Source organism: Zonotrichia albicollis, chromosome 3 (assembly GCF_047830755.1).
Source record: "Zonotrichia albicollis isolate bZonAlb1 chromosome 3, bZonAlb1.hap1, whole genome shotgun sequence".
In the NCBI taxonomy this organism is placed as follows: Eukaryota; Metazoa; Chordata; class Aves; order Passeriformes; family Passerellidae; genus Zonotrichia; species Zonotrichia albicollis.
In genome coordinates this window covers 99,882,516-99,908,885 of record NC_133821.1, presented here as the reverse complement: position 1 = coordinate 99,908,885, position 26,370 = coordinate 99,882,516, and the positions used below count along the sequence as shown (strand labels likewise).

The window sequence follows — 26,370 nt, the reverse complement described above, 5'->3', positions numbered from 1 at the left end:
AAGATCTGCTATCCCACAGCACCATCAGTGACACTAGAGATTATTTCAATTATCTACATGGCATTCAAGTGTCACTTTAGGTCCTGCAAAGCCTCCCCTGGCCTAACCAGGCCTTAGAAAGCTGACAGACTTCTGGGTACACATAGTTAAGATAGGGTAGAAGATAAAAGATTAAACAAGTAACAGAGGCTGAATAAAGAATAAGGACACCAATCCTTACCCAGTCTCCAAAAATCTTAGTTAGCTGCCACACAGGTATACAATGACATTAGTTTTTAGGCACAAAATCAGCTGTGTGTGATAAAACTGCAGTTGAGAATTTTTAGAATAAACATGACTTTAAACCAAAGAATTAGATTTGCTAGACTATCTTGCTGGCTTTACATTTCATATGATTATTGCACTTGCTGATACAGGCTAAAATAATGAATAATATTACAGGCATTTATGGGGTAAGGGAAGACTTCTCATTTAATGGAAAATTTCAAAAGAAAGGAGGCAGGCATTGGAATGAATTGAACGTAATTGATGAAGTCATATTGATGATGTTGAAAGAACTGAGGCAGTACTTGCATTTAATTTTTAAATATGAAGAAATACTGAATAAACCTTTCATGAAGTTTGATGTAAAAGAAAAAAGGGGAACACATTAACTGATTCAAAGTATAGAAATTCTCCCACTCACACAAGGATAGAAATCAGTAAAGGACAGTAGATTGTTTGATTTTCAGATATTCTGGCTAGAAATGTAATGATACTTTCTATTGCTATTATATCTGCATATGTGATATATACAAACCATTTAACACACATTTTCTGTAAAGGCGAGGAAAAAGAAACTTTAGAATTACAACTCCTTTTCGTATTTTATATAAACAAAATGTGCTTGATAGCTTTGCAAAGAACATCCCCAAAGGCAGGGTTTAGTTTTCTATAGGCCAGTGAATCATGAACTATTCCACAGCATTGCTTCTATTACTCCCAGTGGCAGTTTTCCCATTTGTAGCAGTTCCAAACATTGTTTTTCCCTTAGTGGCAGAAAAATTGCATGATAAATGTGTTTCATATTAAGTTTTGATTAAACACAGGCATTTGTTATAATTTTAGTTGCAATATACTCTTAAAAAAATAAGCTTTTTTGTCTTACAAATAGAGTAAAACTAACTGCTTTGCCTCATATTTTAAAGTTAGAATGCATTTTTTGATAATTAAAGTAAGGTTTCTTTGACAGCATAATGTTATGTCATCTTATTAAATATAACTTCCTATTCAAGATGTCTATGGAACTAAAAAAAACGAAAAAAAGATGCTCAGAAGATAAGGATTTGTATTGTGAATGAAATCTGTGTTTGGGAACAAGACACATTTCCAAAGCTTGATTTGGCTTTTGATTTAGAAGTTGGGTAAGAAACTCTTGATATCTAAACTATCTTTTAACCTTGTCTTCTAGAGAAAGTGCCAATAATTCTAATTGGCAAAATCAGAGATTATCCATGTAAATGGAAGTAACAGACATGTGGAGAGTAACTGAAAATCTCTACCTCATGCACTCTGAAAATCAAATCGGCATAAGTGATTTATTCATTCTTAGCTGAGTAAATGTTAATGAACCAGAAGAGAATTTTAAGGGTTTAGACCAGCTCTCACTGACATAAGGGTCTAATTTCCACATACCTCAGTAGTGCAGAATCAATCAGAAAGGGAAAAAAAGGGGGGGAGGAAAGAAAGGAAATGTGACTTAGTTTTACAGTTGTTGATCTTGGAGTTTCATCTTTCTTTGTCACTGATATAAAATTAAATGTTGTGTACCAGGAATTTATTTTAACCAAGAAAGATCAACACAGCTCAGCAGGACATTGTGTTTCTCCTAGGCATGCTCATATCATGGTAAATCATTTGTTGGGTTGGATAAGTGTGGGGAGCTGTCTTCTCTGAGCCCTCTAAATTGCCCAGAAATGTAACTAGAAGTCTCTGGTACATTCAGGATAAGAAGGTTGCTGCCTAGTGGGATGTTTTTAGCATATATTAAATTCTGGTTTATATTACTGGTTACAGACACTCATAATTTGGTTTTATATTTTACAGCTACAGAAAAAAACCCCTACATTATTAAATATTATAATTATATTAAATAATTATATTCAGAACTCACCAATGGGTCTGGAAATTACTAAATGTGGTGGCAAACATGCCCTATTTCCCATCTCTTTATTTGTGCAAAAGATCTAAGAAGGTTTTTTTGGACAAAAGTTAAGAAGAGTTATATAACATAATGTGATTGGAAGTCTCAGTATGAGGCATTATTTTCAAGCTATTTTTATTGCATTATTTGATCTCTTCCTTTAATGATAGGTACATCAGATTTTTAATGGTCTGTAAAATGCTCAGATGTAATTGTTAACTCATGTGCCATTGACCAATGAACTGTTTCTACTTTGTGGGGTCATTATTTACTAAAAGTGGGTGTAAAGTGCAAAACAGTGGGACTATCTTTTGCACAGATGTATTCATATGGAAACTATTAGGTTATGGCTGTTGCATTCATGTTATGTTTTCCCATAGAATACATTTGTTTCAGTGGTGTCTAGAACAGTTGTCTTGTCCTCACTACAACATGTTATTTTTAATATTAGATTAAAATGTAAAGCCTGTAAGCCAAATTCTTGCTGCAGATTAGTTATGGTACAAGTAGGGCATTGTCTGTCCAAAAAATTTGAATGAATAGTTTTTACTTGAGAGAAAAAATCGAATAACTGAATATAGACTTCTGCATTAAGCATATACAGAGGTCTGTTTTAACCTGAATCACATTCAATTAAATTATCACTGTTAGAAAAGTGTGAGATGTACTGTAGAGCTGAATGAGCATGATGCTGAGGAAATGGCAGAGATCTTCAAGTATTTATGAAGGTGGAAACTAGTATACATAAAGGAAAACTGTATCTGTCTCTTTAAAGTCACTGTGTTTTAGATAATATGATCTGTGATGCTGATGGTCCCGTTGACCAGGGCTTTGCTTTAATTTATGTGGGAAATCTTATGGATATTGTAAAGTGGTTCCTTTCCATGTGTCAGTCAGGGTTTTGGGGCAAGCAAGAGCATATGAGCCTACTGAGCAGTAGACATGGGCTACTGCAACAAAAGCAATGGGGAGCACTTCAACATTAGTGTTTCACCGTATCTCTACAATAGTCTGCATGTTTCCAGCTGAAGCTCTTTCTCCTATGTGTTTTTGGTCCTTTGAGGGATTTTTTATTCTTGGGATTTTTTTGGTGTTGGCTTTTTTTTTGTTTTTTTGTTTGTTTGTTTGTTTTTGGGGTTTTTTTGTATTTTTGTTGTTGTTTGTTTTGTTATGTTCTGTTCTGTTTTGTTTTATTTGTCCCTGCTCATATTTTGAACCCAAATCTTTTAGGCAAATGCTAAAAAATTTCTGGTGAAATTATTCCCCATATTTAAAAGATTTTCTTTTTCCTTCTCAGGGAATTCCTGGAATTCCTGGAAATCAAGGAGCAAAAGGACAAAAGGTAATATTAGTTGTTCAAAACACAGTTAAAACCTATACTATATATACCCATTCCAAACTAAGGGTTCAGGCTTAGATAAGAGTTTTCATAGTGGGGTTTTATAACATCAAATCATGCTGCAAAAGAATGGAGACAATTCATGGCACATTTAAAAATCTCTTATTAGGTTTTACTTTAACTACTCCAGAAAGAATGAATAGTTTAAAAGGAACCATGCTAATTTCCTAATACATTGAGAAACAATCTTAACTAATTAAATCTGCATAGTTAAAGAATATATAAAAAAATGTTAAGTATACATACATTAGTCATAGAATTTTTCTCTTTATGTAAAAAATACAGGGTGAAATTGGACCGCCAGGTCAACCGGGAGCAAAAGGGTCACCAGGAGATACTGTAAGTTTCAAAATTGTGTTATTATGGACAAATAACTGGTGTTGCCATTCTATGCTTGTCATAAACAAACAGGCAATGGTAAATACAGGAGCAAACTAGCATTTACAGGTTGGAAGGCAAGTCTATCATAAATGTAAGTTTTTAGCTCAATGACATATTAGCAGCATGGAAATTCTGACTGAAAGCTGTGAACGGTTGTTTCTTTGTTACCTTTGCCATTAATTCAAGCTTCTGAATATTTTGACAAGAGGTGAGTTTATGTTTTTATAGGTTCTTGGATTCTGAGAATTGTTAAGAGATTGTATTTTTCAGTTTAATAACTTGCCTGTCTCATGATTGATCTCTCTGTCATTTTTTGAGGTCTTTCCCTATGAAAATCTTCATCAGTGAACTTCTTGACATACAGTAGTCAGGCTGGATTTCATCCATTTTGGTAGACAAAGGGGGTTCTGATGTCCCTTTGCAGTGTTAAAAGTACATATTTACAAGGACAAATACAGAATACTCAGTGATTCTCTAAAAGGGCCTTGATATTTGCTTCTCAGTCGTGAGTACTGTCACATTAAGGCCATCTTAGTAGCTACTTTTCCTTGCATGACAGGAATAATCTTTTCAGGGACCATTCTTTCCTACTTTCAGGGGCTGCAGGGGTATTACAGTGGCTTCTGCCTCATTTGATTGGATGAGAGGAACCTTGAAGGAAGAGGATGCCAAGGATGTCCATGTGGACCTTTTAATCCTCTGTCTTTTTTGATGACTCTCTTTAACATCCTAGCTAAGGTTATCATCCTCTAGAGTGTGTAAGGTCAGACCTGAAACCAAAATTACTTGGGCTTACATCCCACTGCAGTATTCCCTGTTCCCTGAAGAGAATCCTTGTTTGGATGGAGATTAGCAACACGTATGTTTGACCACCTTGGTATGTGCAGTTCTGTGTAATTACATGTCACTGCATGCCAAATCAGCCATCTGGGTATGAAAGTAGCTACTAACCTAAGCATCATTTACACACTGGTGTTCTGGGGTGTTCCTCATGGTATCCCTTCCCTTCCCTTCCCTTCCCTTCCCTTCCCTTCCCTTCCCTTCCCTTCCCTTCCCTTCCCTTCCCTTCCCTTCCCTTCCCTTCCCTTCCCTTCCCTTCCCTTCCCTTCCCTTCCCTTCCCTTCCCTTCCCTTCCCTTCCCTTCCCTTCCCTTCCCTTCCCTTCCCTTCCCTTCCCTTCCCTTCCCTTCCCTTCCCTTCCCTTCCCTTCCCTTCCCTTCCCTTCCCTTCCCTTCCCTTCCCTTCCCTTCCCTTCCCTTCCCTTCCCTTCCCTTCCCTTCCCTTCCCTTCGTAGTTTTTGTTGGAGACAGAAATTGTAATTAGTTTGGAATTTTAAAATCTCTGGGCTACTCTGTCACCCAGTACATTTTGAATTTCCTACACAGTATACTTACCCAGTATCCAAACAGCATCTCTTCCTTTCCTGTCTACCACAGGCACAATCACTACATTACAACTGTCAGAATACCTTTTTTATATAGAGTACACTGGTTAATTTTCTTTTCATGAAATTTGAGGACTTTTCCAGCTACCTTTTAAAGATCTCTGGAAAAACAGATCTCATTGACAATCAGTTATTGCAGTTGTCCAGAACAAATTTGGATGAAACACTGCCTGAACTGGAAGTTTAAATGTCCCTACTCTTAGTTAACACATAAACATTTGTTCTCTAACCTGTGCCTCCTACCTATTTTTGTTGCCTGTTACTGGCATTTCTTTCTCCATTTCTTTCTGAGCAAAGTTGAGCAAAATGCTAGAGGGCAGGCTATATCGTCAACTCCAGTAAAGCCTTGTGGGATTCCAGAGTGCTCATATTTATTTAACTCACCTACCATATTTTCTTCAAATTTTATTTAGATAAATAACATCTGGTTCATGATACACTTGAAAATAATTTATTTCTCTTTCCTGTCAATTCATTTCATGTATTTTTTTTTGTCACCTGATAAATTAAGTAGGAGATTGATGCATGGAATATGTGAATGTGTTATATGGCATTAGGGAATTTAAACCAGAAATATAGTGGGATTTTCCTTGTATTAGTCACACTGAATATGTTTGTTCCAGAAAACACAGATGGAAAGCTTGTGGATAGTCTATTAATAGCTTGGGAAAATTTTTCAGTAACAAGCTCTTCTTCAGTAATCACTATCCCTATTGCATTGCCAACACCAACAATTTATTAATTTACCTGACATATAATGTCAGCTCTTCAAAATAGGATAACAATGCTATATTTTATGTTCTTGTTGTACATTTTTGTTCAGGACATTCTCTTCTCCTCTAATTTTTTATAGTTTTTAGATTATGTTCATAAGCTTTTCCTATATTGCATCTGCAAGTTTCCTTCTTGCAGTGTGCTGATTTCATTTAGTCATTTCCATGTAATTATTTAAACAAAACTAGTCAAATATGGCCTAGTAATGAAAGTGTAAGAAAGGAAACCAGGAAAAATGGACTTTATTTCTCCTTTTCCTGCAGATGTATTCTTGACCTTTAATTATACTAAATGTGTTTTCTCATTTGCCTTCTCTGGTGTGTGTTTGCAGGTCAATGTGGATACATAGCTGATTTAACTTAAAAAAAAAATAAAAATAGAAGCTATTCTGTACCTATAGTATTTCTGCTTTGTATAAGATAAAACAAATGAGGGACATTTTTGGTGAGCATTTGCCACTTCTGTAACCCAAAGACTGATGTGGATTTCACTAGAAATGATCTAGTATGGTGGTAGAGTGTCTGTGGCCTAAAGAATAAGTTGCTATATTTATTGATGGAAAGTTTTGGTAACCAGTATTTTCTTATCATAAAGCAGGCAAGAAACATGAGTTAATCTGTGGTTAATTTGTATTAATCTTTGGTTAATAATAAAGCGCAGGTGAAATACCAGAAAACTGATAAAATTCTGAAAACAATGGCTACAGAGAATTACTTCTTGCTCTATTCTGAATTTTCTCTTCTATTGTGGAAACAAAGACACCCTTTAAGTTTTAGTTTAGTTTTAAACAGATAAAGTTTAATTTTTTTTGCAAAGCTGCATTGTTACTTGTATGAGAAATTATATCTGGTTTTGATTACACGTGACTTTTGGAAGAAGTCTGAGCTGAGATAATGTCGTGGGAGTGAATTGTTCCTAACATGTATTACTAAATAGAAGGTGATTTTTTTTATTTATATGAAAGCAAAGATTAAATAACAGTAATAACAGTGAATTTTGAAAATATTATCAGTTGGAATAATTGATAAAATTTAATCTCTGACAAGTTAGATTTCTAGGCCTTAATTGTTTGACTTTCTGTATCATTATGCCTTTATTTTATGCTGCTCTTATTGCAGATTATATTTCACAATATTTAAGCAAGTCCAAGTATAACAATAATAATATATTGATTTTATTGAAGCATGCAGTTCTAGACTAAAAGTGAAGTGAGATGAAGTGGTGAAATAAAGAATTGTTAACACCAGATGTGGAAAATGTGATTAATGGGAATTCCTTCCTGGAAAGTATGATTTCAAAGAAGGATTTTTTTTCTAAAGTATACTTGAGACTAGCTTTAAACAGAAATTAAGGAAGTCAGCCCTTTGATGATTTAATACTCTTTAGCTCTTATTTTAGGTAGGGAACATGCCTTTATGAACGTGATTCCATTTGTGGAGTCCAAGAGGTTGTTTTGGCTTTGTACATGTGCTGAAGTGTCATGATCTGAAATGGCAGAAGCTATTGGGTTCTTGGATGAGTAGTTTAACTCTGAAGATTTTGCAGAAGATACAAAGGTGTGGCCCCAAAATTAATTGCTCCTGATAAATCTCCACAAAATTTGCACAATGGGTCAAGTTATGACAACCTTAGAGGGACATGCAGTCCCTTCAAGGTTGTCACAACTTGACCCATTGTGAGAGAGAAAGGAGAAAGAGAATTATGAAATGCCACAAATACTTCTGTTGGTTTTGGAAACCCTAAACAGAACACAGGAAACTTTTGTGTCACTCTTAGTTATGACTAAGGATGCATTACAGACTGGGTCTTGAGTTGAAGAGTTTTTCTCTCATGAGCCTGTTCATTTCGCCTGCATGATTTTTTTCTATTGCACAGTAGTCCTTCATTAGAAGGTGTACTGTGGTCACTCAGACCATAGAAGGTCTAAATAATCCACTGTGCTGTATCAAAACTGTAGCCTGTATAGTAATAAGATAAAAGACATTGCATTTACTGTTTAATTCACTAAAGAAATAGAATAATGATACTACTAACACAATACCAAGATCATTATTCCTCTGTTTTAGTACAGAAACATCTCTCTTTTTTTCATAAATAAATAGGGTTTGATGGGACCCGAAGGTTCACTTGGTCTACCTGGAGCTCCTGGGCCTAAGGTAAGTGTTTGACTTAATTTGCTTGTGACCTTGATAAATGACTGCTTTGTATGCAGATTTGATCTGGGCAGTGCCAAGATTTTGCAGCTCATTTTTTGTGTATTGAATATTGGTGAGCAGCTGTATGATTTTCCCTGTGTTACCTTTTACGATAGTTCAGGCTCAAGAGAGGTTAATATAACTCAGTAAATGGTGCCTGTCATCCCATGAGGTTTTTAGCAGTTGTGGAAATTGTCAGACTTTGTTTGAGCTTTACAGTCCTGGAAAATATTCTGCAATGCTGGAAACCAGATAATTCTCTATATACATCTGAACTTTCCCATGTTACATTTATTTATATTTTAATTGTGTTCAGTAATGTGACGTGCTGTTTCTTCCACCCAAGGAGCCAAACTTATTTCAGATGTAACTTTATTGATTGCACTGCAGCTACAGCAAGAGCTAATTTTACCAATGTTCTCAAAAGCTAAAATAAATACTACAAATTCAGATTGGTTAGTGTAACTTCTTTATTTAATCCAAAATGAGTTTTGGATTAAATTGTAAGTTAGTTTCGTATTGTATGTCCTAAAGAATATTTAGGAATACAGAATCCATTTCCCTAACTTAGCATTTACATTTAGATCTCTTTCCCCCGTACATTAATCTACATCCAAAAGTGCATATGCATTTATTTATAATTGTATACTGACAGTATCATTTTTGAAAGTATTAATGTTTTCTATGGTCAATAAGGTTGAATACCCTTGATACAATTAAAAATTAATTAGCTGCATTTTTTTCTGTGAAAAATGCTTTTATTTTGTATATTTATCTCACTTAGAATATAAGCTGTTTCTTAGAGAATTGCTCTTAATAAGCTCATTCTTACAGAAGTCCATCATGATGTAGTCAGTAATTCTTAGATAAATGCAAATCCTCTTGCTGAATATATGTCTAATTCCATAGGCTGTGATAAAAGCCAGAACATAAATAAGTATTTTGACTTAGACAATTAAATAAGATGGTGGAAATGTGAGGTCCGTACACACAACCTTGGTGTGACTGTGTGAGGCAAATGAGGCAGGTGGAGATGGGACAGGTGTGCAGAAGCTGGCAGATCAGGTTTTGTCATCAGTATCTCATCTTTCCTGAGAGAAAGTTAAACCTTCAGGCTTCTTGTAATGGAGAACTTCAGCCTTTCAGTCACTACCTGGGCCCATTTTAAGAGTCAGTTTCTCAGCAGTGTCTGTTTATGTTTGCTAGACATACCACATGTGACAGAACATAATGATGTATCCCCCACATTGTTATTTAGGGTGATAAAGGCGAACCGGGAATCCAGGGGAAACCAGGATCATCAGGAGCCAAGGTAAATATGATTCTGGCAGTGTTCTAGTTAAAGAAGGGATTAATTTACTTCTTCTTGATGTACTAATTTTCCCTTATTTCCCCATGTTCATTAAAAGACAGTTGGTTTCACAGTAAGATATTAGTTAACATCTAATTGCATCAGAATCCCTTTGATGACTTACTCTTACTAATTTTATACTAGATTTTAGGCTGTGAAAATCAGATACTCATTAAGTTCAAACCTGCAAGTGTTGTTACTTGAGGTAGGTTTTTTTTGTGTTATTTTGAAACATCAACTGTTTTAAAAGAGAATAAAAATAGTTACTGAATGTGGCTTCCCTATATTCACCGTCCCTTCAAAACTCCTTCAGACATTTGAATCATCTTCAGCTGTAAAATTTCAAAATATCATAGCCAAAGTGTATCATGCGGCCTTGAGAAACATGCAGTATGTGTTTTTACACACAGCACATCACTGACACAAAGCTATTGTATTACTCAGGGAGATCTAGGAGTACCAGGGGCTCCAGGTGAACCAGGATACCCAGGCATTCCTGGTACCCAGGGATTAAAGGTAAGTATTTTTTCCCAGTTTTACATTAATTGCATCTTTTTTTGGAAGTAATTTTCTTATAAGTGATCATTATTTTAGAAAATCCTTTCTCTAAATATATCATTATTATTAGATAACAGTTGGACACATTTAAAACAATAATATGTCTATCCTGAAAATTTTCTTCTGAAGGATAAAGTCCTCAATGTGAAGGCATTTGTGGTGAGTTGACAGTGGATGAATGCCAGGTGCCCACCAAGCTGCTCCATCACTCCCCTCTTAAGCAGGACAGAGAAAAAAATCAAGAAAATAAGATAGGAGAAAGCTCATGGGTCAGTATAAAGGCAGTTTAATAAAGCAAAAGGAAAGGCCATGTGTGAAAGCAAAGTAAAACAGAATATTTATTCTCTGCTTTCTGTGAGTATGTGTTGTCCCACACATTCCTGGCAAGCAGGATTTCAGTACACTTCAGTTTGGAAGACGAATGTCACAATAATGAAACTTCCTCTTCTTTCCTTTAGCTTTTATTGCTGAGCAGACATCTTATGGTATGGAATATCCCTTTCAGTTTAGGGAATAAGAATATCCCTTAGTTTCATCTGCCCTGGCTATGTCATAGAACCATAGAATGATTGTGTCTCAAAGATAATCTAGTTCCAACACCCATGTCATGGGCAGGGACACTTCCACTAGATGAGGTGGCTCAAAGCCCCATCCACCCTGGCCTTGAGCACCTGTAGGGAGGAGGTATCCACACTTTTTCTGAGCAACCTATCTCAGTGCCTCACCACCTTCAAAATAAGGAATTTTATCCTAATAAACCTAGTTCCAGTTTGAAGCCATTCCCTCTTGTCCTATCATTACAGCCCCTTGTGGAAAGTACCTCTCCAGCTCTTTCCTAAACCCCTTTTAGGTGCTTGAAGGCTGCTCTAAGGTCTCTCCAGAGCCTTCTCTTCTCTGGGCTGAGCAAACCCAGCTCTCTGTCTGTCTTCATGAGAGAGGTGCTCCAGTTGTCTAATCATCTTCATGGCCCTCTGCTGGACTTGGTCCACCAGATCCATGTCCTTCTTATGTTGGGGGCCCTGGAGCTGGACACAGGTGGAGTCTCAGGAGAGTGGAGGGGAGGGGGAGAATTGCATCCCTTGCCCTGCTGGCCACACTGCTTTTGATGCAGGCCAGTGTGGCTTTCTGGGCTGGAAGTGCACCTTGCCGGGTCATGTTAAGTTTCTCATCTATCAACATGAACAAGTCCTTCTCTGCAGGGCTGCTCTCAATCCCTTCTCCACCTAGCCTGAATTTGTGTCTCCACCTGAGATCTTGCCTGGCCCTAACTTGCAGGAAAAGGCAGGGATTTGGAGAGAGAGCCTTGATGTTGCAGGAAGCTCTGCTCAGCAATACCCAAAGCATTGGTGTGTTATCAACACCTTTCTAGCCACCATTGCAAAGCACAGCACCATGAGGGATGCTATGGACAAAATGAACTCCTTCTCGGCCAGACCCAATAGGGCATTAAAGAAATAGAATTAAATCAGGCATGTCACTTTCATAAGAAGAGAAAGGTTGAAGGGTAAAGAGACAGTAAGATAGAAGGATGGTGTTATGATTCAAGTTTTATGAAAACCCCATGCAGAAGTATTCCAAGAGAGTTCATGCTCTGCTCCAGAAGGCACACGTTTCTTGTATGTCCAGTGTCAGATATGCCAGCCTCATATACACGTGTTACATGTACTGGAGTACTTCTCATGTCAGTAGACACATATATGGACATGCCTTACATTGATTAGAGAATGGATTCAGGGTCATAATAATAGTTTAATTAGTTTCATTATCACTATATATTCAATTCAATATCTCAGGGTTATGTAAAGCACGTGTACTAAGACAATATTTTATGAAAGATGATTTTGTTAAAATTTATGGAACTTCTCTAAATTTTAAACTGAAGAAGCCTTTGAAAAGGTAATTTATTTTATATGAAGATGCAAGTTAGCTGGAGTTATAAGTCCAATGACATACTGGAATTATTCAGGAAGAAAAGCACAGTTTGGGCATCTGGCAGTAAAAGTGAAAACTTTCAGCTATAGATGATTTCAAAACTTGAAACAACAGAATATTTTACTTTCAAGTAGAATGCAACAAAATACTACAGGTGGCATAAATGTCTTTTATGTTCTGGGATTTTCAATCAGGTAAATATTTGCCATGGCAAAAGTCTCCTTTTCACTACTGTTCACATTTAACTAAATATTCTTTTATTTTTCACTGTCCTCCCTCCCCCCTCCCCCCCCCAAAAAAAACCAACCAAAAACCACCAAACCAACCAAACAGACAAAATTTTGGCTCTTGCAAGAAAGCTGACAAAATAGACCCCAAAATCTCCATTCTAATTATTTTTTTATTAAATGCAGTTTTGCACACCCCCCCCAACAGATCTGTCTTTTGTTCCATGAGCTGCTATGTTCATGGTTCAGCATTTTGATTTATGTCTATTTAGACATAAGATGTCAGAGTTAGAGTAAGAACCATTTCCCATAACTTTGTTTCCTTTTCAATTAATGAAGAGAGATGGCCACATTTTCAGTGTATATATTTTATACCTCTGTTGTTAATTGGAGTGAATAGTTTTCATACACTGCCTGTTTCTCTCCAGTGTCAATTAGGTGGTCTTCAGACAAGTTGATAAAACTCCATACCTGACTTCTAAGCACCATTTACACCATCTGATTGCCAATCCCCTCATTATTATTAACTTTAAACATTTTGAGGCAAAAAAGTGAGTCAAAATGGAGCTTAGTCCTTAAATATTGTGATTGAATTTAAATATAGAGGTGTTTGTGGTGAGAAAATACTTTCTTGTTTTGCATAACTTACACATGCAGTGGTGCATTCAGCTAAAATTTAACCCATAAGAAACATTGCCTCTCTGCCTGCCTACATCCTCTCCACTCCATACACTGAGTAGATAAAATCCTGCTAGACTTGCCACCTCATTATGTTGTATCTTTTAACTTTTTGCTTGGTATGTGAGCATCCACTTTCTTTTTGATGTTGTTTTAATGACAAAGTCCTTTCTTAGTATAGCTTTCTGGACTTTTTTGTGTACATGAGGATAAAGTGATTTACTTTCTTTCAGTATAAGGAAGAGATAGCTGTTTCTTTTGTAATTACTGTGTTGAATTAAAGCACAGACTACATGTTTTAGAGGTGACTCATGTTTAAATGGAGACCTTTCTTCTAATTTTTACAGGGGGAGAAAGGAAACCAAGGTGACACTGGTATCCAGGTATATCAACTTTGTTTCTAATTAAACCATCTGGCATTGCTATTTATACAAGTCTTAGGTATTAATTTAGGCAGGGCTTTTTTTAAGATTAAACTCCACAGAAGGTTAACTTGAATAGCAGCAGTAACTCTCCCTCAAGGAAATCTGCATTTCTGGGGGCCTGAGAAGGCTGTTGGCATTTGGTGCAGAGCTGTGTGCTCCCAGCAATGGTGCAGGCACAGGGTGCAGGTTGTGCTGCTGCCCCAGAGGAGGAATATCCCTGTCACAGAATGCATTCTGTCCCTGCCTGCAGAACAGAACACAGAAACGCAGTCAAAGTAACTCCACCTGGCCTCTGCCTACCTACTTTACTATTAGCATGTGTGATTTTCCTACTTGCTATCTAAAATCGTGGAAATACCTACAAGAAAAAGAAAATAGTTTTGTTGTTACTTGGATCCTGGCTTGGTTCCTCTGTGTTCAGGGTAGAAATTTTGTTCTTCATGGTTTCTGCTCTGATCTCTTTGAAGAGTAACTTTTCGGGTTGATTTGTCCTGGTTTAGAATGAGGTTTTAGTATTTAGCTCCTTGTGTTATTTTTTTCATAATTTAATAACATGTGCCAGATAAATCTATATTTTATAAAATGTGCTTCTTTTCTGAAGGGACTGAAAGGAGAAAAAGGAAGACAAGGAAATCCAGGCTTACAGGTACTGTTCAAACAGTGATCCTACTTCAAGAGAGCCATAGTGTTCCTAGCTTGAGGCCATGATTCATATTTGTTTCTTAACACTTTTTCCATCAACACATATAGGCCTTTGCTTGAGGTGAAATATATTTATGTGTAACATGATAACATAGTTATATAAGTTGCCTCTTAAATACTTTTAGTATTTTTAAAATAACAGCTATAACATACAGAGAAGATGGAGCAGCACTTCTCTCAGCTATGCATGCTTGAGGGAGGAGAGGAAATGCACATGAATTGGAACACAGGAACTTGATATCCAGGAAAAACATTTTGCTTTGAGGGTGGTCAAATACTGGAGCAGGTTGTTCATAGATATTGTGGCAAAACTTGTCTGAGCAACCTGTTGAATTGATCAAGCTGCATCTGTTCTGCAAAGGAAGTTGAATCCAAGGAGGTCAGTTCCAACCTACATGTTTCTGTGTTCTGTGATACTTTGAGAAACAGACCATAAGTGCATTTTTTTATTATTGTAGTAAAGCCTTCATTATAGAATATTTTTATAAAATAGTTACAAGTAATATAAAATGCAGATCACAGCAAATAGTAGCTTTTGTGCAAAGGTTATAAGAGTGATAGTTGAGATGTTAAGATTTTCATGCACTATGCTACACTTTCATACAGTTCATTACCTCCTAGACTATACTGGGAGTCATTATTGACATCTTCTGTGCTCATAAATTACAGGTGTTTCCTGTTTCAGCTGTAAATCAGTGAGATCCAGTTGTTTCTCTTTAACTCTAGGCCAGTGTATTCTGATTGTGTCATAGTTGGCAATCTTGTTATTCTGCAGAAAATAGCTGTTAGTATTTATAAATACTTGTTAACTGCATAATCTATGTCATGTCTGAACAGAGAAGTATTTTTCAGAGGTACATATCTAAAACTAGGCTTGGAAGGAAGCCACGGTTGCTTTTTTCAGAATTACAACATTGATACAGCTGCCTGTCTAGACAGATGGACCCAGTTCCTGGGGATTCTGGGCAGGGAATCTAGACTGCATGTTAGTTAACACTCTCAGAGATATGTAGGTTGAAAATAGTTCATTGTTAAACCTCACCACATTTTTTAATAAAGAAATAGTTTAAACTAAAAGACAGGTCATTGACTTAACCAAATATAATTTCCTAGATCGACATTTTTACAATTTAAACTTTCTGGTTTTTTGGTTTTTTTTTTTTTTTTTTTTTGCAAATAATGGGCAAATTTTAATATCTTTATTATTTTAGTCATAAGGGAAAACAAAGTGATAGTGAAAAAAAACTTATTTTTTTCCAGATAGAATGATGCAACTGAATTGCTGTTTGCTTGCTTTCTTTTTTTTGGAGAAAGCTGAAAAAATAATACAGACTAAGTCTACAATTGTTTCCCATGCTTATCTGGCTTGGTCAGGAACAGAAAAAATCAGTCATTTAGTAGACAGCAAAAGATCTTTCCAAGAATTCTCAAGACTCCAAGACACCCTACAGATTTCCTTGTCCATAAGAGTGAATCAGAAAAGTGAACTGCCATCTTGCTGTGGGACGTAATGGTCAGTAACACCATTGAATCACTTGGCAGCAATGACACCAAAATAATTTGATAGCATGCAAAATCTGCCTTACCATATGTATTCTAAGGCTAATACCATCTGTATTTCTAAGGCTCTGAAATTAATTTCTGCCTAGTAAGATGGTATTAAACAGTTTGAATCAGGAGTTTACTTCTGCTAGGACACATGCTATTTCTTTTGTAAAGAGAATAAGATGTTTTCTCTTAAATCTATATTATGTTTATATGTTTATAATAGGTGTGATATATTCCCAAATTATGCTCTAGGTACATGATATTAAAGGTAATACTGAACTGTTCATTCACCCTGATATAAATTTTTTATCATTATATATAGCTTTGTTTTTTGTACTGTAGCAATCAGAGAATCTTTAAAATTACCATTTGTGATTGATTACTGAAAACAAAGGACAAAAAATATTAATTTTTTATTCCAAGTAATTTGGCTCAATGTACATTTTAAATTTCTTTTTCATCTTATTTTTAAAGGGAGTAGAAGGATTGAGTGGAGAACGAGGAGAGGTACGTATTTTTGCAATGATAAATACAGCATTACAAAATTACTCCATTTGTTTCTGCAAATTAGGTGATCTGTAAAATGTGTGTTTAGTCATCTGTACTCACATGTCTATAAGCAACGGGAGAAATTGAAAAATATCAAAGAAGTATTAGTTATAAAGAGACAGAATGAGATATACATTTCATTAAAAGTTATTAAATCCAAACGTATACTTTTAAGAGAATTGAAAAGCCAAGAAACCAACCAACAAAAAAAAGAAGGGATTGGTTGAATAGAGGAAATAACCAAAGACAAAGAATCATTGTGTTGCATGTTGTTTAAAAATTGGTATTTAAAGTCATAATTTTGTTGGTTATTATTTGTTTATTTCAATATTTTGTAAAATCAGAGTATACACTTCCCCATTCATCAAATTCTTCTTCAGATTTATTTAGATATTATCTGTTCAACCTTTTTCCTTAAAGCATTCTTGCATATCAATAGCTGGATACATTAGCTGGAAGTTTCATTCTGATAATTAAATTATTTTATCCATTTTAACATGTAAGTTGTTTCATATGCTTCTGTTAGGAATTCTTTAGTTGCAGTTTAGCTTATTGGTGTTTTATTAAATTATTGTCAAAAGTGGTAAAAGATTCTTTGTATGCTATTGAATTAGTCTCCTTAAGTATAAAATATTTCTACTGGAAATTAATTTAAATTATATTGTAATATGTATTAAGCTGTAATGATGTCATTGTGTTTACTTATCAAACCTACAAAACTAGTTTATTTTCCATTTCTCTAAAATATGTTTTTTGTTAGACTCTGATTTCTAATAAGTTTCTTCAGCCTGTAAGTTTCAGCAGTCACTGAGCTGTTTTCCTTTCTTTTCTTTTCTTTGCCAATAGCAAGGGTCAGCAAACAAGGCCTCACATGGATATGGCTGAGCATTAAAACACCAAGATATACTGTGGAAAATTTTCCCTCTACAGTTTCAGTTGTTTCTTGGCAAGTTCTTCAGGCAGTTCTGCTGATGCCTCTAACATTTTCTCCTGGTGTTTTTATGCTGGCTTCTTGCCTCTAATGTTGTTCTACAGTAGATGCTATTTCCCCAGCGTTCTCTGGTTCTTAATGCATTTTAGCCCCTCTAACATTTGGTTCAGATAGCTTGGCTTGCAAGTCTTTTATGCAAATATAGTCCACAGGGGTAAGAGGAATTAAAATTTAAATAGAACCAAAACAAAACCTCTTCTAGCTATAAACCCAAGATGATTTCAGACTTCAGCTCATACTTTTTCTAGTATAGCCATAGGTAGCTACATAAGCACCATGCTTATCTCTGATCCTTGCTGACTGTTTAAATGAAAAAAACACCTTTGCAATTATGTATTAGAAATGAGCAAGTACAAATCTACATGAGGTAGCTAAGAGGATCCCTTCTCTGTGACTACAACATTCAGGATGACAATATCAAGAAAATAAATTACAACTACAACTTTGGAAGAAGTTGTATCTGAATTAATGAATGACTTTTGAAGGTATGGGCTGCTGTTCAGGTCATGCCCCTGAACTGGCCACCCTTCCAGCAGTCCTCTTAGGCACTCGGCTGACATCTGTCACATTTTGTCTCGTTTCTCTGTTTCGTTAAGAGCATGAAGTACCTGTCTGATTTTACAGCCTAGCTCATAAAACTGGTTAATCTGACACTGAATTTAAAGCTTGTTACCCTGTAGTAATTCATGTAGAGAATTCTGGGCATTGTTACTAATATAGACTAAGACAGGAAGTTTTGAACTTTTCTGATGTGAAGAATCTTGATAAGTACTATAGGAGATGTTACAAAGTAATATAAATACCATAATTTAAAATTCAGTGGAAGTCTATTGAGACCATATGCATGAGCATATAAAAATTTTATTATTTGCTTCAATAAGTTTGTGATATATAATAGTCCTGTTCTCACAGTTCCATCTAAAATAGTTGGAAGTGGAGAAAGAAAAATTTTCAGCAAGTGATAATGTTATGCAGAAGCAAACAAGGGAGGAAAAAACCTCATAAGGGAGCAAGTGTAGTATACTGACTTTAATCTTGGGCACATACTGGTGTATTGTTGGCTCCATAACAGGGAAAGTGTTCCACATGAACTATTACAGTAGGTAATTCCATAAATGGAACCATTGCTTTGGTGAAGTATATCAAAATATTTTTCAGCATTTTTTTTACCTTTTCCAGTGAAGCAAAAAGACTACAGTTACTATAAATCAGATGGAAAAAAAGAAGAAAAAATCCCTAACTGAAATAAAGTTATTTTTTCCTTTGTCTTATACACTGAAGATACAAGGTAAAAGGCTTTAATTTTCCAGGAACTTCAGTGGTGCCAGAATTTCACATCCAGTTTTTCTGGCCTTCTAAGGATTTTAACATACTATAAAAAAAATCTTCTGATTCTGTGGAAAAAGTGAATAAAACCCTTCCTTCCATGTGTTAATAATGAATAGTAAAATGGATCTTGAAAGTTAAGAAAAGGCAATTTATTTCTAATTGTCTTTGGTAATTTTATCTGAAACAGCTGCTAAGGAATCTGAAAACTTCAGTGCATTTAGCAAAATAGATCTCATCAATATCAAGTTAATTTTCATTGGCATCACATTAATTTCATGATGATCTTCAATAAAGAGTTCTTAGAAGATGTTTGTTTGGTGCTACCTATCTTCCAAATGATCTGTGAACATATAATTGGTTTTTCATTGGTTTTTCAATCCAGAAAGGTGAGAAAGGAGATCCAGGCATTCGAGGCATCAGTGGACAAAAAGGAGAATCTGGTGTCCCGGGTTTGATTGGACCTCCTGGCCTCAGAGGTCAGCCAGGAGATAGAGGACCCCCAGGACCACCTGGATCAGATGGAAAACCTGTATGTATAGGACATCAGACTTTTCATTTTGGGTACCTTAAAAACCGGAAAGAATTGCATGCTCTGTTCTCTGTTCAATTCAGGCACGGGAATTTTCAGAAGAGTTTATTCGACAGGTGTGTTCAGATGTACTGAGAAGTAAGTTGGAAAGCTTCTTTACTGTTGTTTCCTTGTTTGAAGTGCTAAAGAAGTTTCCTGATAATTACAGAAATGCTTTTTTGAAAGCAAGTTCCATATTGCCTATTTATTCGTTTTTTTCCTATATGTGTAGAACTATATTTCCACATCACAGGCTCCATACTTTACCATCTTATTCCCTAGAAGTATTATATTCTCTTAAGAGAGGGAACTGATTTTGTATTAGTGGTTGGGGGCAATACTTCTATTGCTGCAACACTTTAAGCAATTTTTTGTTTGAATTCTCCCAGCCCAGTTGCCTGCCATTCTCCAGAGTGGAAGACTACAAAACTGTAACCATTGTCAGTCCCAAAGTGCTCCCCCAGGACTTCCAGGCCCACCAGGTCCCAGAGGCCCTGAAGGCCCCCGAGGGTTTCCTGGCTTGCCAGGGAATGACGGCATTCCAGGGCTGATGGGCATGCCGGGTCGCCCTGGGGCTCGTGGGACAAGAGGTACAGTGTCTGTGTGGCACGGTGCTAAAGGCCTTTATATCTTGGGTTCCTGCTTCTGGTTTTGGATGGGATTAATGCAGGGTGGAGTAAGAGAATAACTGGGCTTGCTGGGCTGAAAGGAATTGTGACTATGGAGCAGTGTGTGGATGTTTCACCACCTTCAGGGAACGCGTGACAGGAGAGAGAATACAAGAACAAAGCCGGATAGTTATTGTACAGTTCTACTGTGGTGTACTATAAACTCTGTTCTGATCTTTTTAGAGAGTTCTTAGTCTCATGTACATGTTTCTACCTGCATTTTGATTATTTTTTTAGCTCAAATATGCGTATAGATAGATTTCAAGGTATTTCCATGTCTTCTGATTTCTTTTCTTCCAAACTTGTTCATTTCTGCTTTTTTAAGAAACAGTATTCACTGGCTACTTACTAGCTGTGCTGGTTTTTGACATCCAACAAATTTTGTATTTATATTCCTTTGATTTCCTGACTTTTTTTGTCCTTTTGCTCTCTTTATCTCAAAAGAATTTTTGCTCCTTTCTTTATAAGCATTCATTGGTTCTTTTTAGGCAGGCTAAGGTTTATGCTTTCAGGTAACTCAGCTGTCCAAGCATTCCAATTGATTTCTGTGATGTATTTGCAGATTTTATGTTATGTATGCATATATAGTCTGGAACTAGAGCAAGGGACTGGATGGAGTCCATAATTTGGTAACTAGTAGCATGAAAATAATCAGGAAAGCTGTATGAAATAACAGCTAGCTAGTAATGTGCCAATGGTAAACAGAAAAAGGGTTGATAAATATTTACTTTCTTTGTGACTTACTACCTGTGACCTAGCACACCAAATTAATTTTGTATGTAATGCTGATTTGCCTGTAGTACGTTTGTAATTTAAACTCCAACAGGAGAATATGCAGTTTGCCTCTGGAGCTGACACTAGCAGTTCTGGTTATTCCATAAATGTTGGGAAAATAGATAATGTATCTATGAAGAAGCTGAATTTACTGGGTTGTGCTAGTGTAAGAGAGCTTCTATTTTTACTCTCACAATACTTCTTTGGTGGAGATTTAATTCTGCTGTGTGTGTTGTGAAACATTTTCTATATATTCTGTATTCCACAGGGATTATGCTGAAAAACTTAAACCTCCTTTATACAACATACTAAAAACTTTGCTGATAGGAAGGTGATGACAGCAAATTGCTTAATTACTTATCATCTATTCCCTCAGCTGATAGTGCCTGTCTGCTTAACTGTTGCTGCATCAACTCTAAATTCAGTAGAAATTAGCATAATTTAGAACCCAGTCACACTGTGCAGGTTACAAAAAAAGGGTTGTTTTGCATCCCATTATTTGCTTTTGAAATATTACATATTAAATTCAATAAATATTATCAAATGCTGATTTCTGACTTCGTTGGATGAAAATGATGTGCAAAGATATGCATGTGTTTGGTAATTCACAGGACTGCCAGGGAAGAATGGTGCAAAAGGCAACCAAGGAGTTGGTGTTCCTGGGATCCAAGGCCCCCCAGGACCTCCAGGTGAGGGATGGTTCAGATGTGCAGATTCAGTGCATGCTAATAACTCTTTGAAGTGTGGTTTAGAAAAAATGTTGATGTAATTTCGGAAAACTTGCCTACTTTGTACACATTTTACTTACCAAATATATTTTAGGGTAATGCCTGTCACTTGCATCACTTGTACCTTATAAATTGCCATATAATAATTATTTAATATAAGACAGGTCCTGTAGGAGATTGATATCTGAGACTGCTGTTTCATGATAGATGGATCCTGAAGTCAGCTATATCTGAAAACTGAGCCCTGATATAATCATGTGACTTTTAAGAATTGCTTAATGAGGGAAAATATTCTTCACAACATTAGTATATGCATACGAAATGTAAAGTTGGGCATTTAGAAGATATATTAGGGCCCCATCCAAAGGCAGAGAAACAAATAGAAATAGAGGGACTGATTCTTGCCATGGTGGTACCAGATAATATGATAAAGTAGAATAGTGTACTAAAGCAGATTTTCATATTCTCCTTTAAAAGCTATCTTTATTTAAAGTGTTTTTCATGTGATTTAAAAAAATCTTTATAAGATGTCATGTCATTTATATAAATATATAAGCAGTTTGTAACAAGAAGTGTCTTTTGCAGGAAATGAAGTTTTCTTTATCTGCATACTTTACCAAAGAGCAGGGGTATTGTGGATTCATACTTGTTCTTTTTCATTTTAATAGGAATGCATTTATTTATTTATTTATTTATTTATTTATTTATTTATTTATTTATTTACTGCATGTGTGTTTTTAAGGTCCTGAAGGTCCACCAGGGATGAGTAAGGAAGGCCGTCCTGGAGAGCGTGGGCAGCCTGGTAAAGATGGAGACCGTGGCACTCCAGGAAGGCCAGGACCAGTTGGACCCCCTGGAATTTGTGACCCATCACTGTGTTTTAGTGTAATTGTGGGGAGAGATCCATTTAGAAAAGGACCAAATTATTAATTTGTGATATGATACTTTAGAGGAATAGTTACGGTGCTTATCTTTCATGGTCTTTCAAATCTCAGGAAGGTGACCAGCAATAATCCCATAAGAAAGAACAAAAGTACCTCTGACATTAAACGCATTATAAATAATGATCTCAAAGTTTATACATTCCTTTAGACAAGAAACTCCAAAACACCTGTAACTTTTTTTTATACCTTGCACTGGTTGAATCTCAAGTGTTTTAAAAGAGATTATCAGTTTTAATAGAAATAAAATTAACTCTAATATTTAGTATTTAGTATTTAAGTGTCCTATCATTCTCCTTTTACCTCTCTTTACCAAAGAAAGTCCTTTGCAAAATTGCTGGAAACACCACTGGGAACAGAATTAGGTCTTAAATGGCATTGGTCGGGTATAAATAACTGTGAAATTTTTCACATGCAGCCAACATACATAGTATTTGATTTTGAAAGAATGGGGCTGACTTTGACTTCATATGTGCGCAAATTTCATTGTCGTATTTCCATTTCATATGTCATTGCTCCAGATGTGAGTGAAAACATGTTACCAGATTTTTATGAATTAAGACAGATACTTGGATGCATCATAGGAGAAATGCCACCTGTCTTGCCATGCAGCTCTGCTTCAAACCCATGTCAAATGCAGAGGTAGAACTACAGGTCCAAGGGCCAAGGTTTTATTGAAGATGGTACTGTCAACTGTTACATGTCAAAAGTTTCCATGTGGGTGATTCAACTTATATGAAAATAGCATTAAATACAAAAAAATACTAAAATCCTGACATAGCTGGCTTCAGCTATGATTTGACAAAATCAAGGATTTAAAAATGTTTGCACAACCCCAATGTAACATTTCTGTGTAATGAAGTATCAAGTTATATACTCTTTGTTGATTCTGCTCACGGACTGTATTATCAAATTGAAGAAGCAGGTTTACAAGGAGAAAGGTCTAACTGGTGGCTGACAAGCTGCAATGTTTGTTATGCTGTTTCCTTTTTCATTTTAAGCCAGCTGTCTGTAATTTTTATTGTATGCTTTGCTAATGAAGTTTATTGCTTGCTTTTACATAAAGAGCAAAGGCACAGTTCCCATGAGAATTTAAAATCCATTTCTTAAATTAAGGCAGAGTCCTGTATTAAGTTAACTTGTGCTTCATAAGTCACTTTTTCTAATGTGTTGTTTTTCTGTTGTCCTACTATCAGAGACTGTTAATATGTTTGACATTCAAGGTAAAATAAAAGACACACTTTCCAATAAGATGTATGGTTGAGTGAATTATGAGTCTGAGAGGAGGCAAAACCAAGACCAACCAAACAAGTGCAAGTCAGAAGGACCTCTGACTACAGTGAATACAAACAGAAGACCAGAGTTCCCTAATTGTAGAAAAATCCTCTTGATTTTCAGCCAGTCTGATTGGTAGCTTTGTTTGCGATTTCATTTGATCAAATTAACACATATATCAAGCTTTAATTTTAAAAGTAGTGGTGGTTTCATCACCCCATTAGTCCTACTGGAGGGTTGTTTCTGAGTGACTGACTGAGGATATATGAGGAATTTCCAGTTTGCATCTATTAATTGCCCCTTTCTTGTAGTTTTTTATATGTATGACCAATTTCTATTTGAGCTCAGCTTTGGTTTTCTGTCTGCATTTCTGTGCACTGGTGCAGTTCCCTTATAGTTCTTGACAGGTGTTTGTCTGCTTTTCCAACTCTGGAACACTTCTCTTTTGAACAGACTCAGAAGCTCACAGTTCAGCCAAGGTGGTCTCTTGCTCTGCCTACTTCTCTGTCTTTAAAGGAGATGAACTATTTTTGTGCTTCCAGGAAGAGAATTTAAGAAAAACTCCTGGCACGGTCTAGCTCCTTTATCCTTCATGGAAGCTTCCCATGAAATCCTTCCCAATTTAGGTCTGAGAGAGCTGAAATTTTCTCCTCTAAAATTTAAAATGTTTTTTCCCCTACTGATCTCAGTGTGCTCCAGTTCCTCCTGTTTGTTCCCCAGGCTGTCTGCATTGATATGCATACACTAGAGGTGGTTGGTCTTCTGGCTGTCATCTTGTCAGGCTGCTAAGGAACATTTGTCTTAATTTTTTTTTTTCCATGCAAATAAAAAAGATAGTTACTTATCCTCTGCTCCTTCTGGTATCTAAAGTAGCTCAGTCTGGCCTAGCATGAATATTTCTGTACAGTGCTGCTCAAAGAGTACAATCTAAGCTAGCTATAGCTATAAAACAAAATCTCATGTTGGACCCATTTCATTTTGTATAATAATATGGTAAGAAAGACTGAGTTAATAAACTAAATAATAAAGAGGCTTCACTGAATGTAAAACCAAATTCAAAGCCTTGATCTGCAAAAGGGGGAGATTTGATGCTGAATCTATTTGCCTACACTCCTGAATTGTTTGGATGCTTTGAGCTTTAGTGCTGCTGGATCTCTGATATTTTGCTCTGAATTTGAGTCTGTGAAACTGTGGCATTTTTACAAAAAATTATTTGGTTTTGTCAAGCTGGAATTTTCCAGAAGACATGCTAGCCATCCAGTCTGTGCAGGTGCCTTTAAGAAAATTAGTAGTAGTAGCTTAAATACATGGAGACACTTTGGAAACGTAGTTCTACATTATTAAATGCCCAGAGCTCTATAGGAAGTATCTTCCATCCCAGTGAAATGCATATGTTATAGCCTAGGAACCTGTGATTTCAATTATTCCTCCTTAAAATTTTATCAAGCCAGAATTTAGCAGACATCATAATCATTGAATTTCCTGACTTCATTTGATGTAGTGGGATTATACAGCAGTGTAGGTGTGTCCAAGATTGTATCTTGATTGGATCTTTTAACTGAGAATATGAATATATTTCCAGATCTTCATCTGATTCTACAGTAAGAGGTTAAACAAATGGTAGAAACTTGAGTATTATCAGATTAATGATCCACAGGAGAGAGACTTCTATTTACTGATGATGCAAACTACATGAGGTTCTTGCAGATGTTAATCTTCAATCAGAAGCTGTGAATTAAAAAGCTCACAGTGCAACATGTCACCATCTCTGATATTCTCTGGAAATAATTACTAGAAACTCTGTTAACTGACATTTATTTACTCTCCTGATGATAGTCTTAAAACTGGATCTTGGGCTAATTTTTAAGTAGAGGGCAAGATTAAAAAAAGGTCTGGATTTTTTTTTGTATCATTTTGCTAGCCTTGAGTTAAGAAATATCCCCTCTGGTTGTCTAGTGCCTGTTGGTGTCAGTAGAGGAACTATGATTCACTTTGCTAAATTTTTGATATGGCTTCAACTCCTAATATCTCTGTGTCCATAAAATAGATTTAATATTTACCACTTTGCTATGCTCATTGATTGCTATTTTCTCTCAGTTTCTTAGGCATGTACTTGGACTTAAAGACGCAGAATGGAAAAGTATTACTGTGGGAACTGGATTTCTTAATGAAAGCCTAATGCTGTATGGATGGAGCTCAGCAATTTTGACCTCTGAGAATCATGATCTTAGAGAAGTTTGGAGTAAATACATATGGAGTGATGTGCCTATATATAAATAGGTATGATTTAGCAAAAGACCAGATGTCACAGATGGTTTCCACATGTGCAGATTTATTTGGTAAATATATACCTGTATATATCATGTGTGTATATGTGTATATATCTCTGTGTGTGTGTGTGTGTGTGTGTGTGTGTATGTACCATTCTCAGTTCTTCATTTGTTTAACTGAAAGATACCATAATCCTACAAATAAAAATAAAAAAGTAAAATCATAATATCATAAAGTGGCTTGGGTTGGAAGGGACCTTAAAGTCCATGTCATGGTTTGAGCCTGGCACAGAGCCAGTGCCCCCATGAAAATGCCCTCACCCTGGTGTCTGCTGTGAGATGTGACCAGGAATAAGCAAAACAGGCTCCAGCTTAAACATAAAGAACACTTTATTACCTAAACTACAGGAAAATAGGGAAAAACTATAAGGAAAAGAAAAAAAAATTGAAAACCTTACAAAAAACCACTTTCCTCCTCCCCA

The 26,370-nt window shown here is 35.9% G+C and overlaps 1 protein-coding gene across 1 annotated transcript in view; it reads left to right on the top strand.

Moving 5' to 3' along the window:
- The window catches only part of COL21A1 (collagen type XXI alpha 1 chain), a 91,579-nt gene extending 65,688 nt beyond the window's left edge, over nt 1-25,891 (top strand). Inside the window, exons 18-30 of the mRNA XM_005485990.4 lie at nt 3,480-3,524; nt 3,867-3,920; nt 8,282-8,335; nt 9,633-9,686; nt 10,170-10,241; nt 13,468-13,503; nt 14,147-14,191; nt 16,270-16,302; nt 19,047-19,193; nt 19,277-19,331; nt 19,622-19,822; nt 21,286-21,363; nt 22,145-25,891. Of these exons, the coding sequence (XP_005486047.1) occupies nt 3,480-3,524; nt 3,867-3,920; nt 8,282-8,335; nt 9,633-9,686; nt 10,170-10,241; nt 13,468-13,503; nt 14,147-14,191; nt 16,270-16,302; nt 19,047-19,193; nt 19,277-19,331; nt 19,622-19,822; nt 21,286-21,363; nt 22,145-22,332 (1,062 nt within the window). The 3' untranslated portion in view covers nt 22,333-25,891. The remainder of the gene's footprint in view (nt 1-3,479; nt 3,525-3,866; nt 3,921-8,281; nt 8,336-9,632; nt 9,687-10,169; nt 10,242-13,467; nt 13,504-14,146; nt 14,192-16,269; nt 16,303-19,046; nt 19,194-19,276; nt 19,332-19,621; nt 19,823-21,285; nt 21,364-22,144) is intronic.
- The last annotated feature ends 479 nt before the right edge of the window (nt 25,892-26,370 follow it).